Source organism: Eschrichtius robustus, chromosome 7 (assembly GCF_028021215.1).
Source record: "Eschrichtius robustus isolate mEscRob2 chromosome 7, mEscRob2.pri, whole genome shotgun sequence".
Lineage (NCBI taxonomy): Eukaryota > Metazoa > Chordata > Mammalia > Artiodactyla > Eschrichtiidae > Eschrichtius > Eschrichtius robustus.
Genome location: NC_090830.1, coordinates 103,895,121 through 103,909,945, shown reverse-complemented (window position 1 = coordinate 103,909,945; position 14,825 = coordinate 103,895,121). Strand labels below are relative to the sequence as shown.

Below are 14,825 nucleotides of genomic sequence, written 5' to 3'. Positions count from 1 at the left end.
CATGGTCACCAGTGTCCCAGCCCAAGGTGAAGTGGGGCATGAGTGGAGCCATTACTGCACGTCTGGGCTCTGCCAGTCTCTGGAGGCCCACTTTGGAATCCCAGGGAGGACCATGTTCAGTGGTTGACCAGGGGCAGTCAAGTGGCAAGAACATGGCTTCGGGAGTCCCATGGACCTGGCTTGCATCCCAGCACTACCGCTTACTAGCTGGTGACCTAGCTGTGGGCCCCAGGGTACAACGGGGGGCCCTGGTTTTCAGTGACCTCAGCGCCCCTCCCCTCGAGAAAGCTCTAGGATTCTGCCATCAGGAATGGGAACTGGCCTATTTTGCCCAAATGTACTGTTTTCCAAAGGAAATAAACCCTGGTTACTAATTACCTGACCTACATGCCCTGTGATTGCAATGGCAGGGGGCAGAGCTAAGATTTCTAAGGAAGAATTGGAAAGGAGGGAATAGACAGCACTCAGAGGTGAGGCTGAGGCTCACATCAGTTGGGCAGAATCCTGAAATTCCGGTTGATGCTATTCTCCAGAAAAAGCTGTATTTTAGAAGTGCCCCTTAGTCTTTAAACACAAATAGGCACTGTTCTATTTTTTCATAGTTACAAAAAGTAAGATGAGTTTATTATATCTATCATATTATGTAATTATTTTATGATATGTTGTATGTATTATGTCATATTGTTATATTGATATAATATGCAGTAACTATATATTATATATGTAAACTTACGATTTTAAGTACAACACTATAATATATATAATACATATAACTATAATTAAACGTTACACACATGATGATTTAGAAAGTGAAAATCTCCTGGTGTTCTATGGCTGCCTCCTTCCTGCTGGCCCCAGCCCCCGGGGCGAACACACACAGTTAACAGTTTGGTTTATATTCTTTTTTTTTTTTTAATTAATTAATTAATTAATTATTTATTTATTTATTTATTTATTTATTTATGGCTGTGTTGGGTCTTCGTTTCTGTGCAAGGGCTTTCTCTAGTTGCGGCAAGTGGGGGCCACTCTTCATCGCGGTGCGCGGGTCTCTCATTATCGCGGCCTCTTGTTGCGGAGCACAGGTTCCAGACACGCAGGCTCAGTAGTTGTGGCTCACGGGCCTAGTTGCTCCGCGGCATGTGGGATCTTCCCAGACCAGGGCTCGAACCCGTGTCCCCTGCATTGGCAGGCAGATTCTCAACCACTGCGCCACCAGGGAAGCCCTGGTTTATATTCTTCTGGGTATTTTCTATGTAAAAACAAAAATGAACCTATGACTTTTATGGAAATTGGATCACACTAAACATGCTGCTCTGAAGGCTGTTTTTCATACTTAACCACCTGTGTTGGATATCTGTCCATGTTAACACATGTTGATTTGTTTCATTCCTTTTAACAGGAAGCGGTCTTCTTAATGCATTAGGGAATCTAGAAAAAGGAGGTAACCATGAAGTATATAAAGCTTGTTTTTTGTTGTTGTTGTTGCTTTTCTTTCATTTTCAGTATTGTTTCTGCTGTATTTAGGAAATGGAGAATATCTGAAATTAGTTTTTAAATACTTCAGATATCGTTAAAAAAAAGATCACAGGAACGATAGGGATTGCTGTAGGAAATCAGTGAATAAATGGAAGACGCACTTCCCTATTCTAACCGTTCCTTATTATTTTGTTTTTGTCCATTTTGCCTTCAACTGGACTCTTTGGACAGTGGAAAACTTTCTGTGGTAGGCAGAATAGTGGCTTCCAAAGATGTCCATGTCTTAATCCCAGGAACCTGTGAATATGTTACCTCACATAACGTAGCAAGTAGGACTTTGCAGATATGATTAAATTAGGGATCTTGAGATGGGCTGATTATCCTGGATTATCTGGGTGGGCCTAATGTAATCACAGGGGCTCTCATAAGTGAAAGAGGAAGCAGGAGGGTCAGAGTGCTACACTGCTGGCTTTGAGGATGAAGAAGGAAGGGGCCATGAGCCAAGGAATGCGGGCAGCCTCTAGGAGCTTAACAAGGTAAGGAAACAAATTCTCCCCTAGAGCCTCCAGAAGGAATGCAGCCCTTTTGACACCTCGGCTTTAGCCTAGTAAGATCCATTTCACACGTCTGATCTCCAGAACTGTAAGATGATAAATATGTATTGTTTTGAGCCTCTAAGTTTGTGGAAATTTGTTACAGTAGCAATAGGAAATGAGGACACCTCCATTCATTAGTTTGTCTCTAGCATGCTGACATCTGGTCCTCCCTTGGATCCAAACACAAATGCTGTGTCTTACTTAAATCATGATGCATCTGTGGTTCCAGATGACCAGGAACTAACCAGTGTTGGCTTGTGGGAATCGTTTTAGGTTATCAAGATAAGAAAGAAAAATGACAGAGGAGAGCCCACTGGCCTCCAGAGAATGCACATGGACCTCCTGGTTTACAAGACCACCAGAGAGGTAGGGGGACTTAGTATTCTGGCTCCATTTAATGGTTGGATCATGGAGGCTCTGTGAGGTCACTTGCCCAAGGTCACGGAGTGGGCTAGGGCCTGAGCAGGGCTGAGATGGTCTCTTCCACCTGGTTCTGTGATGGTTCCTGGGCTCCCTAAAGGGAATGCCAGCTTTGGGCACCACTGAGGGGTGGCAGGAGGAGGGGAGGGCCCACATTTGCCCATCCAGCCAGGCCCAAGCTCACCCACCTCAGCTGGTAGCCAGCCAGGTTTCCTGCTTGGGGAGGTGCCGTGGTACCCAATCCTGGTTCCAGATGACCAGGAGCTAACCCGCAGCCTCCTCGGCTGGTCAGGACTTGTGTTGGGCTGGAATTTCCTAATGTTCTCATGTGAGGGGTCAAAGAGGAGTGCTTGGCACCTGTGACCTGCACAGAGAACTGCCCAACTTTTCCTCTGACCACGGGAACCTCAGAAGTGACAGTCAAAAGGGAAAAGTAGGTCACTTGGTACAAAGTGGGGGATTTATTTCTAGGTCTCCAGATTTTTCTCTTGGACCTGAAAGTGATTGTAGGTCCTCAGTATCTCGGAGGTCAAGGCTGACAGGCCCACACATAAACAAGGGCAGTTGTGTAACCCAGAGGCCATTTTCATCTCCCCCTTTTACTTAATAAATCACTCCGAGCAGTGATGAACGGGGCTCCAGTGGGGCTGGTCATGCTCTCGAAGATGCCCATCAGCCGTGAAAGCTGGAGACGGAAGCCGCGTTGATCGGGCACCTCCTGTCCAGGCACTTTACAGACATTATTGCTAGGGTTAGGTCCCGTGCCTGCCACCCCGCTCCCCTTAGGGTCCTAGCAGGTGGGGTAAACCAGAGGCTAAATGGAGATCATACTGCCTGTTGTTATCAGGTAACTCCCAAGCACAGGCTCCTTTGGAAAGTCGGTTTGGAGAACGTGCTGAGATCTTGTCTGGTTGCCAGATGCCACCACACTCGGCTCTCCCTCTTCTTAGGCAGCGGGACCACATTTCTCCGACTCACTGGCAGTCAGGTGTGGCCATGAGAGGTAGACTGCAGGCCTCCAGAACCACGCCCCCAAGGAAGGCCTTGCTGCCCAGGGCCAGGAAGTACGGTCAGCAGAGAGTCCTGGCTGTCAGCTCCTTCGGGGTCGGCTTCAGCTGCGGAGAGCTGCCTCGCCCCATGCCAAACCCTTCCAAGGGGCTGCCTGATTGCCTGAGGCCTGACAGAAAGGCTGGCCATTTCGGCCCAAGAGAGGACACCTCTGACCAGCAGTATTGGCTCCATTGCTTTGTCAGGACTGTGTTACAGCTTGACCTCTCCCACTGCCCAATTCTGCGTCCTCTCCTTTTCCTTTCACAGGTATTGATTCCCAATAACCTTCGTGTGCCCCCAAACTTCATGTCAGCACAAGTGTCCGGAGAATCCAGCCTGCGACTGTGTGTGAGCGAGTGTTCTCCAGGGTGGTGTGAGCAGAGCGGAGGTCAGAGGAGAGGGTGGGTGAGGGACAGAGCAGACCTGGAAGGAGACCCTGAGTGGGACGAATGTCTGCTGGGCAGGATCGACGTGCTCCATGGCACACCCCTGCTTATTTGCAACTGCTGATTGTTTCTAATCTAGTGTGTGTTTCCTTTTTACCTGATTAATATTTGCTAGAAGTTTATGGATTTTATCAGCTTTTTCAAGCTCAAGTCTCCTTTTGAGTTTATGCCGCAATTATACTGTTTTTATGTTTTCTAATTGAATTATTTATTGATGCTTTTATCTTTTTCTCTTTGTTTTTCTTGGTTCCCTCTCCATTGCCCCCTTCCCTGAACGTTTATTTGTTGAATTTATTAATTTTATCTTTTAGTAATAAAAATATTTAGAGCTATAAATTTCCTCACGAATACCCTTTGCCTATATCCCAGGTGATCAAATATACAGTGTTGTCACTGCCATGGTTTTCTAAGTAGTCCTTATTATAGACTTAATTTCTTCCTTGACCTAGAGCAAATTGTAACCTGTACTACATTTTAAAATTCTAAGGATATCTATCACTTTTTTGGAAGACAAAAAGGGAAGCAAAAAAATCATCTAAGCTTACACAGCCATTAAGTGTCAGACTCAGGACTAGAGTTCCCATTGACTGACTCCTGGTCCGAACAGGGAGAACGTGTTTTATCCATACCTAGCAGAATACTTCAAGCTTGGGAGTTTCTGGAAAGCCTCACTAGCTGAGGGAGCATATGAAATGGGAAATCGTGATGTTTAGAGTCAGAGAGACATGGGTTCAAATTCTGCCTTGGCTCCTTGACGCCTGTGTGACCTTGGGCAAGCTTCTAGGTCTCTCTGAGTTTCAATTCCTTATCTATAGCATGGTGATGATAACATCAATTTTATGCTGTTGTAAAGATTAAATGAAACGTGAAATGGTGTACCTCATACGCCACAGGTGATCAATAAACATCCATCTCTGCTACTTCAAGTAATATTCTATAGATGCTTGAGGTACTGGATAACTGGTTTAAAAAATTAAACAAAATGGTTTCTTTTCTTATTACAAAGTGTTCATTGCAGAGAAATTAAAAAAAAACACACAACAAACAAAGCAAAAAGACAAAAATAAAATCATGTATAATCCCAGTGATAGCTACTATTAACAAAGTGTGATATGATCTTTCAGAACATACACACATTCATATATATTCACCTTCAGTCACACACACACCCTCAAAAGTTGGATGATACCTCAGAGCTATTCTGCAACCACCTTTTTCCCCTTACACAGTTAATGCACGATGGCACCACTGCTCACTGGTTTTGTTTCGTCTGGTGAACGAGCACTTGGTAACTGGAGGTGGGCAGGCTAAGGCTCTGTGTGTTGGGAGTGGAAAGGCTGGCCTAGACTGATGGGAACATGGTGGTAGATGGGGGTTCAGAAGGCGTTTCCCTGAGGCTGACACACTGAAGCCTGGACACCCAGGATGACAGCAGGTTTGTAAGAGTCAGGGCAAGAAGCTACAAATGAAAGATGAAACCCAGACGGGTTTCTGGTTTGCTTCACTGATTTGATGAGTGTTTCACCTGCCCAGTCAAGTCAACAAGTCAGGTAGGATTTTATCTGAGTTGACTGACTCCGCTCTGTGCTAGGTGGGGACACAGGAAATGCCTCTGTTCTCAAGTTGCTGATATGCACAGAATGAACCACAGCAAGTTTGAAAATACTAAGAGCCACCTGAGCAATGAAGACGGGTAGGATGGGTGTGAAAAAGAGGGAGAGATGCCTTCCAGCTAGCTTTTTTGTTTGGGGGTTGGTGGGAGTTCAGGACAAGGTTTGGCAGGGGAGAGAAAATTCTATTCTGGGGAAGTTTGGAGTGCAGGAGACCTGAGCTGGACTGGGCTAGGGCTGAGGGAGGAGTTGGCTGGATGGCGAGGAGCAGGAAGAGCCCCTCAGAAGCCCAGGGCTGAGGAGCGACGGTGACAGTGCAGGGCGTGCTCAGGTGACAGTAAAGGAGCGATCCTTTTGAAAGTCAGTACTGGGGAATATGCAAAATGAAAGTGGAGCACACGCTAGGCTTTGGAGTTGGGAGGTCAGATAAGCACTTGATACCAAGGTACGTGGTCAGAACAGAATTTTATAAAGATTAACAGTAGGGACCTTAGGATAAATGGGGAAGAGTAAGCCTATAGGCAGAGAGGCCAGTCAGCTATGAAGGATTGAGGGTCTAAACTAAGAAGGGGTCTGTAGGAATGTAGTAGAAAGAAGGGTCAAACCTGAGAAACAGCATAAAGATGAGCCTTGCAGACATGAGGTTAAAGAGAATGAAAAGTCAAAATGAGACCAATGTTTCTAAGCCAAGCGAGTCAGGAGAAGAAGATTGCCAGTGACAGAAATAGACACCTAAGGAAAGCATATTGAAGGCCTTATAAGCAGAGCTGGTCTATTTGCAGGTGGAAACACAGCACAAGATTATGCTCCTTGAGGAACCCTACTGAAATAATTCTATATTTTTTTCTATCACAATGCGTGTGTGTGTGTGCATGTGTGTGCGTACATAGAAAATGTCAAGTTGGGTTGCCAAAAAAATCTAGCAGCTTAACTCAGTGGTGACTAATGCTTCTATGGTATGTATATCAGAGTTGTAATATCTAAATGGCAGGAAAACACTGATTTGTATAATTGTCATGAAAGTCCTGGAGAAATTTTCTTGCTATGATACACATGCTTTACAAGGTAAGTATTCAGAACTACATTTGCTTCTTATGTTTGTAAAGAATAAGCAAATGATGTATGGAGCTGAAGATCAGCCTCCAGCTGAAATATAATAGGCACTAAATACACAAATGTCAAATTAACAAATAAATAAACATTGGTGCAAATAATCTACAGAGAAAAATGTATTTAAAAGTTGTATGCATTGGATAGGGTAAAAAATAACCAAGGGGCAGGCCTGTATAGGCTGAGATGAAAGGGAAGAGGCCATTTACTACTATAAACTTTTACAAATTTTGGGGAACATATAGCTACAAAAATCTTAAAATATAAATGTCCAAGATTAAAGGGAAGGGCAGAAGGGAAGTCATCAGTTATAGGAAATGAGGAAGAAATGAAAAGTCAGAAGAAGTAAGTAGGATTAGGTGACTCATGGGGGTCATGAACTCTCTAATGGATTTTAATGCCCACATGAATTCAACAGACATGCCTTAAGCCTATTCAAGGTGAGGAGCCATAGCTGATCCCACTTCATAAAGCCTAGAATTTAAAAGGGTTACTATGACTATGAAAAGGGAATAGAAAAACTTTACTCATAAATCCCAACCTGTACCACTTAGGTGAGGGGGTCCAAATTTACACAAGTGGGGAAGGAACCCTAATCCCAGGAAAAAAAATTGGTGTGGGAAACCCATAGGGCCTTGGTTGAGAACAACATGAAACTACTCTGTTAGGGGCACTTGCGCTATTCAGGGCACAAAATGAAATAAAAAATGCAAAAATAAAAAATTATAAATCACTCAAGGAACCAAATCACTATGAGAGCCAGTGGATGAACAAAATAAGAACTAGTACTTCGAGAACTGAGAAGAGTAAAACAATCTAAAAGAGAGTATCAAATAATTATGCTGAAAATTATTTTTAAAAAACCATATGAAAGAAAGAACAGTATGTAGAAAGAGCAGGTGGACTTGGAAAGGAACCAAAAGAATTCCTAGAAATAAAAAATACAACCACTGAAATAAACATTGGTTAGACAACAGATTAGGCACCAAGAGGGATTTAATGGTTGAGTGAGATGGTCCAACATATGTTTAACAGGAGAGATTAGAGAGAAGAGGGAAGAGCAATATTCAAAGAGGAAATGGCTGAAGAATTTTCTAAAATTGAAAGATAGAAATTCCTAGTCTCAAGAACCATAACAAATCCTAAGAGGGATAAAAAAAATACACAATATACACATTGTCTTTGATGTTTTGCAGTTTCAGGAGAAAAAAAATATCTTAAAGGTAGCCAGAGTAAAAGAGATTATCTACCAAGGAATGACAATTATACTGACAGCTAACTTCCTATCAACAATGAAACTCAAAGACAGTGGATTATACATTAAAAGTCCTAAGAGAACAATAAGTACCACAATAGAAGTGCACGCTTGATGAATCTATCTTTCATGCATAAAGGTGAAATAAAGTCATTTTCAGACAAATGGAAAAAGAATCTACTACCAACAAACTGTCATTAAAACAGCTTCTAATAGATGTAATTTAGGAGGATGAAAATTGATCCCAGAGGTGGCTGTGAAGAACAACAGAAGAGGGAATGGTGTGCAAAGAAACTATAAATACGTGGTTAAATCTAAACAAACTATTAATACATAGAATAATATTTTATGGAGTGTATTAAAAGTTCATATTATAAAAGATAAAAGTCTGGCCACAACTAGATCTCTGCAATGCATGAGCTATAATAATAAGGTAATAGTAATAATACCAAACGCATAATGCTTATTATAGGTTAGGCATGATATAAGCACTTATTTATTTATATACATTTATATGTTAAATACGTCTTATATAAGTATATATATGTTTTATGTATAAGCATATATCTATATATCTAATTCATATATATGCACACATCACTTATATTTATATAAAAGATATATACATATATATATACACACACATATATACTTCTGTTGTACTTAGGCTTATTTAACAATTCTGTGAGCTATGTATTATTATTTTCTTTATTTTATAGACAGGTAAACTGAGGTCAAGAGATGTTAAGTAATTTGTCCAAAATCACATAGTCGTTGACAGATCTGGGATTCAAACTGAAGCAATGTAGCTCATAACCGTTAACAAAGGATCAATGTCCAGAATAAAGAAATAATGCCTGAAAATCAATGAGGAAAAGAATAGAAGTTAGGCAAAAAATATTGAACTGGCCATTCACAGAAGACATCTGAATGGCCTGTAAACATACAAAAAGGTGCAACATCATTATCAATTTTGGAAAGACAAATTAAAACACATTGGTCAGATTAGCCAAAAGAAAAAATCTGCTAAAACCTGGTGTTGGGAGAATGTGGAGAATTACAACTCCTATAATGTGGAAATTCATGCTGGAAGCACTGCTCTGGAGAGCAGCTGGACGATACCTGGTAGAGCTGAAGATACGCAGCCTGGGATCCAGCCACTCCACGCCTGGGCTGCAACCTTGGGGGACTGTGCATGCATACTTGGTATAGGCAAGGTGCTCACCACAGCCTGGGCCACACTGGAGAAAACATGGAAACGTTAGTTCTTAGGAGGATGGATCAACAAACTGTGGTATATTCATTTAACAGGATTCTATTCTGCATTAAAATGGGTGAATTAATGTATAATCAGGGATAAATCTAGAAAAGACAAGACTGAGTGTAAAAAGTTGTGTGAAGATAGGGAGAGTATGATATTTGGTATATGCAACTATAACAATACTGCATAGTTGACCCTTGAATAACATGGGTTTGAACTGTGAGGGTCCACTTATACATGGATTTTTTCAGCAGTAAATACTACAGCACTACAGGACCTGCAGTTGGTTGAATCTGAGGATGACAAATTGTGGCTACAGAGGAACCACGTAAGTTATATGCAGATTTTGGATTTTTGACTGTGCGATGGTCGTGACCCCAACCCCTGCATTGTTCAAGGGTCAACTGTGTTTAGGGAAAGACACATGTATAGTACAAATGGCAGACAGTGTGGGAAGGATTCACACCAACTGCAGTTTAATGGGGAAAAGAGTGAGTATATTGGGTTTGGAGAGGAGCACAAAAAGGGGCTTCCACTCCATCTGTAATTTTTAATTTTTTAAAAACAATCTGGCAGAATGTTAACATTTGTTAGATCTGAGTGTGGGGACGTGGTGTTTTATTATGTTAATCTCTGACATTTTTCTCTATATTTGAAATGTTTCATTAAAAATAAACTGCTCGAAACTAACACAACATTGTAAAGCAATTATACTCAAAGATGCTAAAAAAAAATAAAATAAACTGCTCATTTATTTTTGAATTTTAAAATGACATCTTGTTACACATCTGAAAAACAGTATTAAAAGCCCTTGCCGACTGAGACATCTATAAGGATAAATCCTAAAGCATTGTTTCTAGAATAAGAATATTCCCCTAACACAACTTTAATGCCTCAGAAACACTTTGTGTTCTTTAATCTGTGGTCGCACCTGATGTCTGAGAGTCAAAAACCTCCAGAAGGCTTCAGAAGCAGTGGTTGTAAGATGTAATCCCATTGGCACCATGGTTCCTCTGGCGTCACATTATATGGTTTACTATATGGCAGGCACTGTGTAAGTGCTTTACACATCTTAATTCATTTATTCTTCCCTAGAACCCTATCAGCGAGACAGATAGGTTTATTATTTCCATTTTATAAATTATTTTCACTTGATAATTGAGGCATGGGCAGATTAAGTAACCTGCCCAAGGAAACACAACTATTGAACAGTAAACTCAAACCCAGGTAGTCTGGCTCCAAAGCACAGTTCTTAACAACTCACTGGACTCAAGGCTGTGTGTGGTCTGGGTGAGTTGATCTTGTACCCTCCCCTGTGAAAACTCACCTTAGTCTTCCATCCAGCTACCTATCTTCTTCCATCCATCACCCATGACATTCTCTCCTACTTTCTCATAATCTCCTCTTTTCTTCCATTAACATAGAAAATGTGGGGGAAAAGGGCCAAATTAATGGTTTTGGAGGGGAATACTTCAGATCTGAAGTTGTCTATCGATGGCCAATGAAATGTCATACTTAGTTCATTTCTAGGTGGCCTTGATGGTGGTATAACGTTCATTTGGTGGAATATCTGTGTGATCATCCAGCCATTGGCTATACATTGTTTTGTACTGAAAAAATAATGCTAGAAGTTAGTTATATTTGGTGTCAACAACACATATCTTTTGAAGGTGTATGTATTAGCAATTTTCCTAAGCACCAGTTTAAGAGACAGTGTAACAAAGAGAGTAGTTTACATTTATATTTAAACTTGTGGTTTTAATTCATTGCCTAATGTTCAAAAAATGAACTGAAGCCTGGCTGATTATATAACTTTAATATTTGAAAAAAATTTATCCAGAAATTAACAATGTAATACAATACACATTTGTACAAAAAAGAGGGACTGTTAAAACTTCTAATCATACAGACAAAAATATGATTAATTAAGGAAAGATTAAGAAAGGACAGGACATTTTGTAAATACTGATAAATACTGTGCAATGCTTTAATTTACTGGGGCAGATACAAAAATCAAGAATTCATTAACAGATTATATATAAAAAAAAGCAACTACATGAATTTTCTAGCTGTTTAAATTAACAAAATGTAACAGTAGTGGTTCTTTTAAAAAATGAGGTATTAATTACACTGTAAACCAAAACCAGAGCATAAATAAATAAAGGCAATGTGCAATTTAGTGATAAATGATTATAAATTTCAACAACAGACAACAAAAATTTTCCAGTTATTTATGGACCCTGTCATTTAAAAATTTGGCTTGCTTGTGTACTTCTTATTTAAAAATGACATAGCTATTGATATACAAGCACATCATTACACATGCAGACCAAACCAACACAATTTTTCCGTCTCTACCAAATAAAAACTTTGTTTACATCTTATTTAAAACACTTAAATCTGGTTTCTTACACATGATTCTTTTGTGCTTATTAGTTAGTAGTAACCTATGTTAAACATCTTACTTTCTAGTTCAAGCAGTGTAAGGGAGAAGCAGTTTTATTTGCATATGGATTAAAAACAGAGCAAACAAAACAAAACCAACATGGCTTTAAATCTCTTAGGTGTTCCAAAAATTGTACGAAGAAAAATCCTTTAAATAGTATGTCCAAGTGGAAAAGCGGAGTCACTTCTGTCTCAAGAGAATAGTAAACTAACTAACTCCTTTTCCTCTAAGATTCACAAGTTGACTTCAGAAATGCAGAACAAGCTGATTAGTTCCTCCACCCTAAAAGAATTCTGCTGGTGGGGTGTAGGAAGCAGAGTAATAAGATAGTAGTGTAACTCAGAAAAAATTTTGGGAAAGTATTATTTGCATGTGAACCATGTGCTGGTACAAAGTGCTGGCTTCATTATTATTGCAAATATATATTCAGAGTTTTCTGAAGGAAAGCTATCAAAGTATAATAGAGAATTCTTGATTTGGAAATATCTATAATGTGCTAATAAAACTGCTTCATTTGCTGTAAATTAAAAAGAAAACCATTTACTGTCTGACTTAAAAAATGCAGTTTCTTTTTACATGCTACTTTATTAAGAAACTCCAAAAAGGGTATTTTTGAATTTGCTATATTCAGAATCCAGTGGAAAACAAACATTTCAGCCAAAATGTTGAACTTTATTTTTACACCAAGCTACGTCATTTTGACACAAATGTTATTATTGTATTCACTTTTGTCAAATATCTTACCCTACTTTTTCCCAAAAATTAGTGTTTCAGTACAACTGGTGATCAAAAAATATTAGAAATAAGTCTTGTACATCAATCAAAGTATATATAAAAACAGTTCTCTTTTTTTTGTGCTTGTAATTGACTTAATTTATCAGTGATTAGTCAGTTCTATTTCCTTTCTATATACTATTCTGACCCTTAAGAAGAAATGATTATACAAATATTACAGAGTACTCAAAGTAACTAGCTTACTGCGCACATGCATGCAGACTAACAATATGTAAAAGAATATAACCTTGAATCCAATTAGTCTGAAAATAGTTACACTCTTGTACAATCATCTTTATTGATTTGTAAAAGCTGTATACACATCTAAAACCCTGAATTTACTTTGTAAAAATAAATCTTTAGCAATAAATGGCACTATCAAAATCCCATTATTCTCAGGCTATTATGTAGTTATTTACATGCTTTTCAGCGACGGTTGAAAAGAATCTTAGAGGACCAAAGCCAGTATATCAAAAAGCCCTGTAAATTGCATTTGCAATTATACTGTTGTTTAACCGCTATATGAAAATATGGCTACATGCCTTACCTTAATGATAATGTAGCTATCTGTGTTGCTACTGTGTGCTAGCAGCACACAAGCTGCCACTGGTCTCCACTCTGTCATCTGTGCATTCTTTACTGCACGATGCTTTCCCAGTGGAACACCTGTGACAAACTACTTATGGAGAATGATAAAGTGCTATAAAAAAGAGGAACTGGACCCACACCTGTCTCTGCCATCTGGTCTTTTTCTCACTCAAGCAGTGTTGGGTTTTTAGAAAACCATGCCTCTACTGAACATACTTCATATTTGATTTTAAAAAAATCGGTATTTTAAAGTTGGTGAGCTTTGTCAAGGTGTTTTGAGACAGAAACATGAAAAGGTTAAAGGCACAATAAGAGGGAAGTGAATGCTACATATAAAATATATTTCAAGTCTTCTAGGTTACTCCAGTCCAAAACCTTCTGAATTTGAAATTCCAATAATCAATTTCTGTTTCAGGTCCTTTTTGCTCTTGTAGGGGGGAAGGCAAAGTTGATTGAAGCAGGTGTGGGCCACAGGCAACCTAGAGAAAAAAATTTTTTTTAAAGATAGCAAGTCCTAAAACAAACACAGAATGACCGGTAAGCAACTTTCAAGGTACCTGGATACACACATTCAAATCTATTCTACTACAATGCGATGACTCATCCACTCCTTTACTGAACAAATATTTTGGAGTACCTGCTATGTATTAGGCACCATTCTAGACACTGGGGCTGGGTTTACCAACAAGACAATGTCCCTGCTCTCACAAAACTTATATTCTAGAGGCATTATTTTTGGAGTCAGACAAATCTGAATTTGAATACCATCTCCTGCACTTTCTGGCTGTGAGACCTTGTTCAAGCGGCTTCATGTCTCCAAATCTCAGTTGCCTCATCACCATCATAAGGCAAACTATTTGAATGGGTGGGAAGATGAAAAGAGCTATCTACATAAAACACCCAGCAGAATAGTAGATAATATAACTGTTACTACTTTTTTAGTCTTGACTGTCAAAAAATAATAAAAAGAACATTTCTGGGACACTTGATACCCATGCTTCTCCTGTTGCTGCCCTCAAGGTACAAGCAACATTCATCCTCTGAATCTTTTTGTTCAGCTCTCCCAACCCTCTACCCGACGACACAGTTATCTTTATTCAAAATTCCTACAGATTTCTTAGACCCTTTCCCTCAGTCTTTAGGAACTCCACAGCATCGGAACAGCTGTCGGTGGTGGCAGTGAGAAAGGAAAGGACAGATTTCAGTTCTAATTTATCAAAGGAAGAACTGACAAAGCTCAGGGAATATATGGGGCAGGAGAAAAAAATGATTATAATCAAAGTAGTGTCTACTCAAATTAGCTTTAGAAATTACAAGGAGATTGGGAAAAGAAGTAAGTAGATTAGCATTAACCCATCAACACTATAGAAAATAATTTAAAGTCATCATCGGCATCACTTTCATATGCAAAGAGCACTAGATAAAGAAAAAAAGACTAGCACTAGAGGTATTCCAGTACAAGAACTAATTATAATAGCCAAAAAACTCACCTTAGTATTTTAAATAAAAAACACCTTTAAGTAAAAATGAAGGTTAGACTATCTACTATGAAAAGCAAGCTAGATTCTGGAAGCAACTACAAAGCAGTTGACTTAGCAAAGTAAAAAGCTGATGCACAGGAATTATTATCAGTTTGTATTGGTAGTTCTCAAAATTCATACAGAACCTTAAGCCATAGTCTCTCTTATTTCAAAGCCATGCTTACTCCCAAGATTTTTCTATGAAAACAACTTCAGAATCAAAGAATCCTCTAATTCCAAACATATTATTATTAGCAAAACCTACAGATTAAA

The 14,825-nt window shown here is 39.4% G+C and overlaps 1 protein-coding gene across 1 annotated transcript in view; it reads right to left on the bottom strand.

Moving 5' to 3' along the window:
• Nucleotides 1-11,257: 11,257 nt before the first annotated feature.
• HECTD2 (HECT domain E3 ubiquitin protein ligase 2) overlaps nucleotides 11,258-14,825 on the bottom strand; it is a 76,410-nt gene continuing 72,842 nt past the window's right edge. Inside the window, exon 21 of the mRNA XM_068548197.1 lies at nucleotides 11,258-13,511. Coding sequence (XP_068404298.1) covers nucleotides 13,391-13,511 — 121 coding nt within the window. The 3' untranslated portion in view covers nucleotides 11,258-13,390. The remainder of the gene's footprint in view (nucleotides 13,512-14,825) is intronic.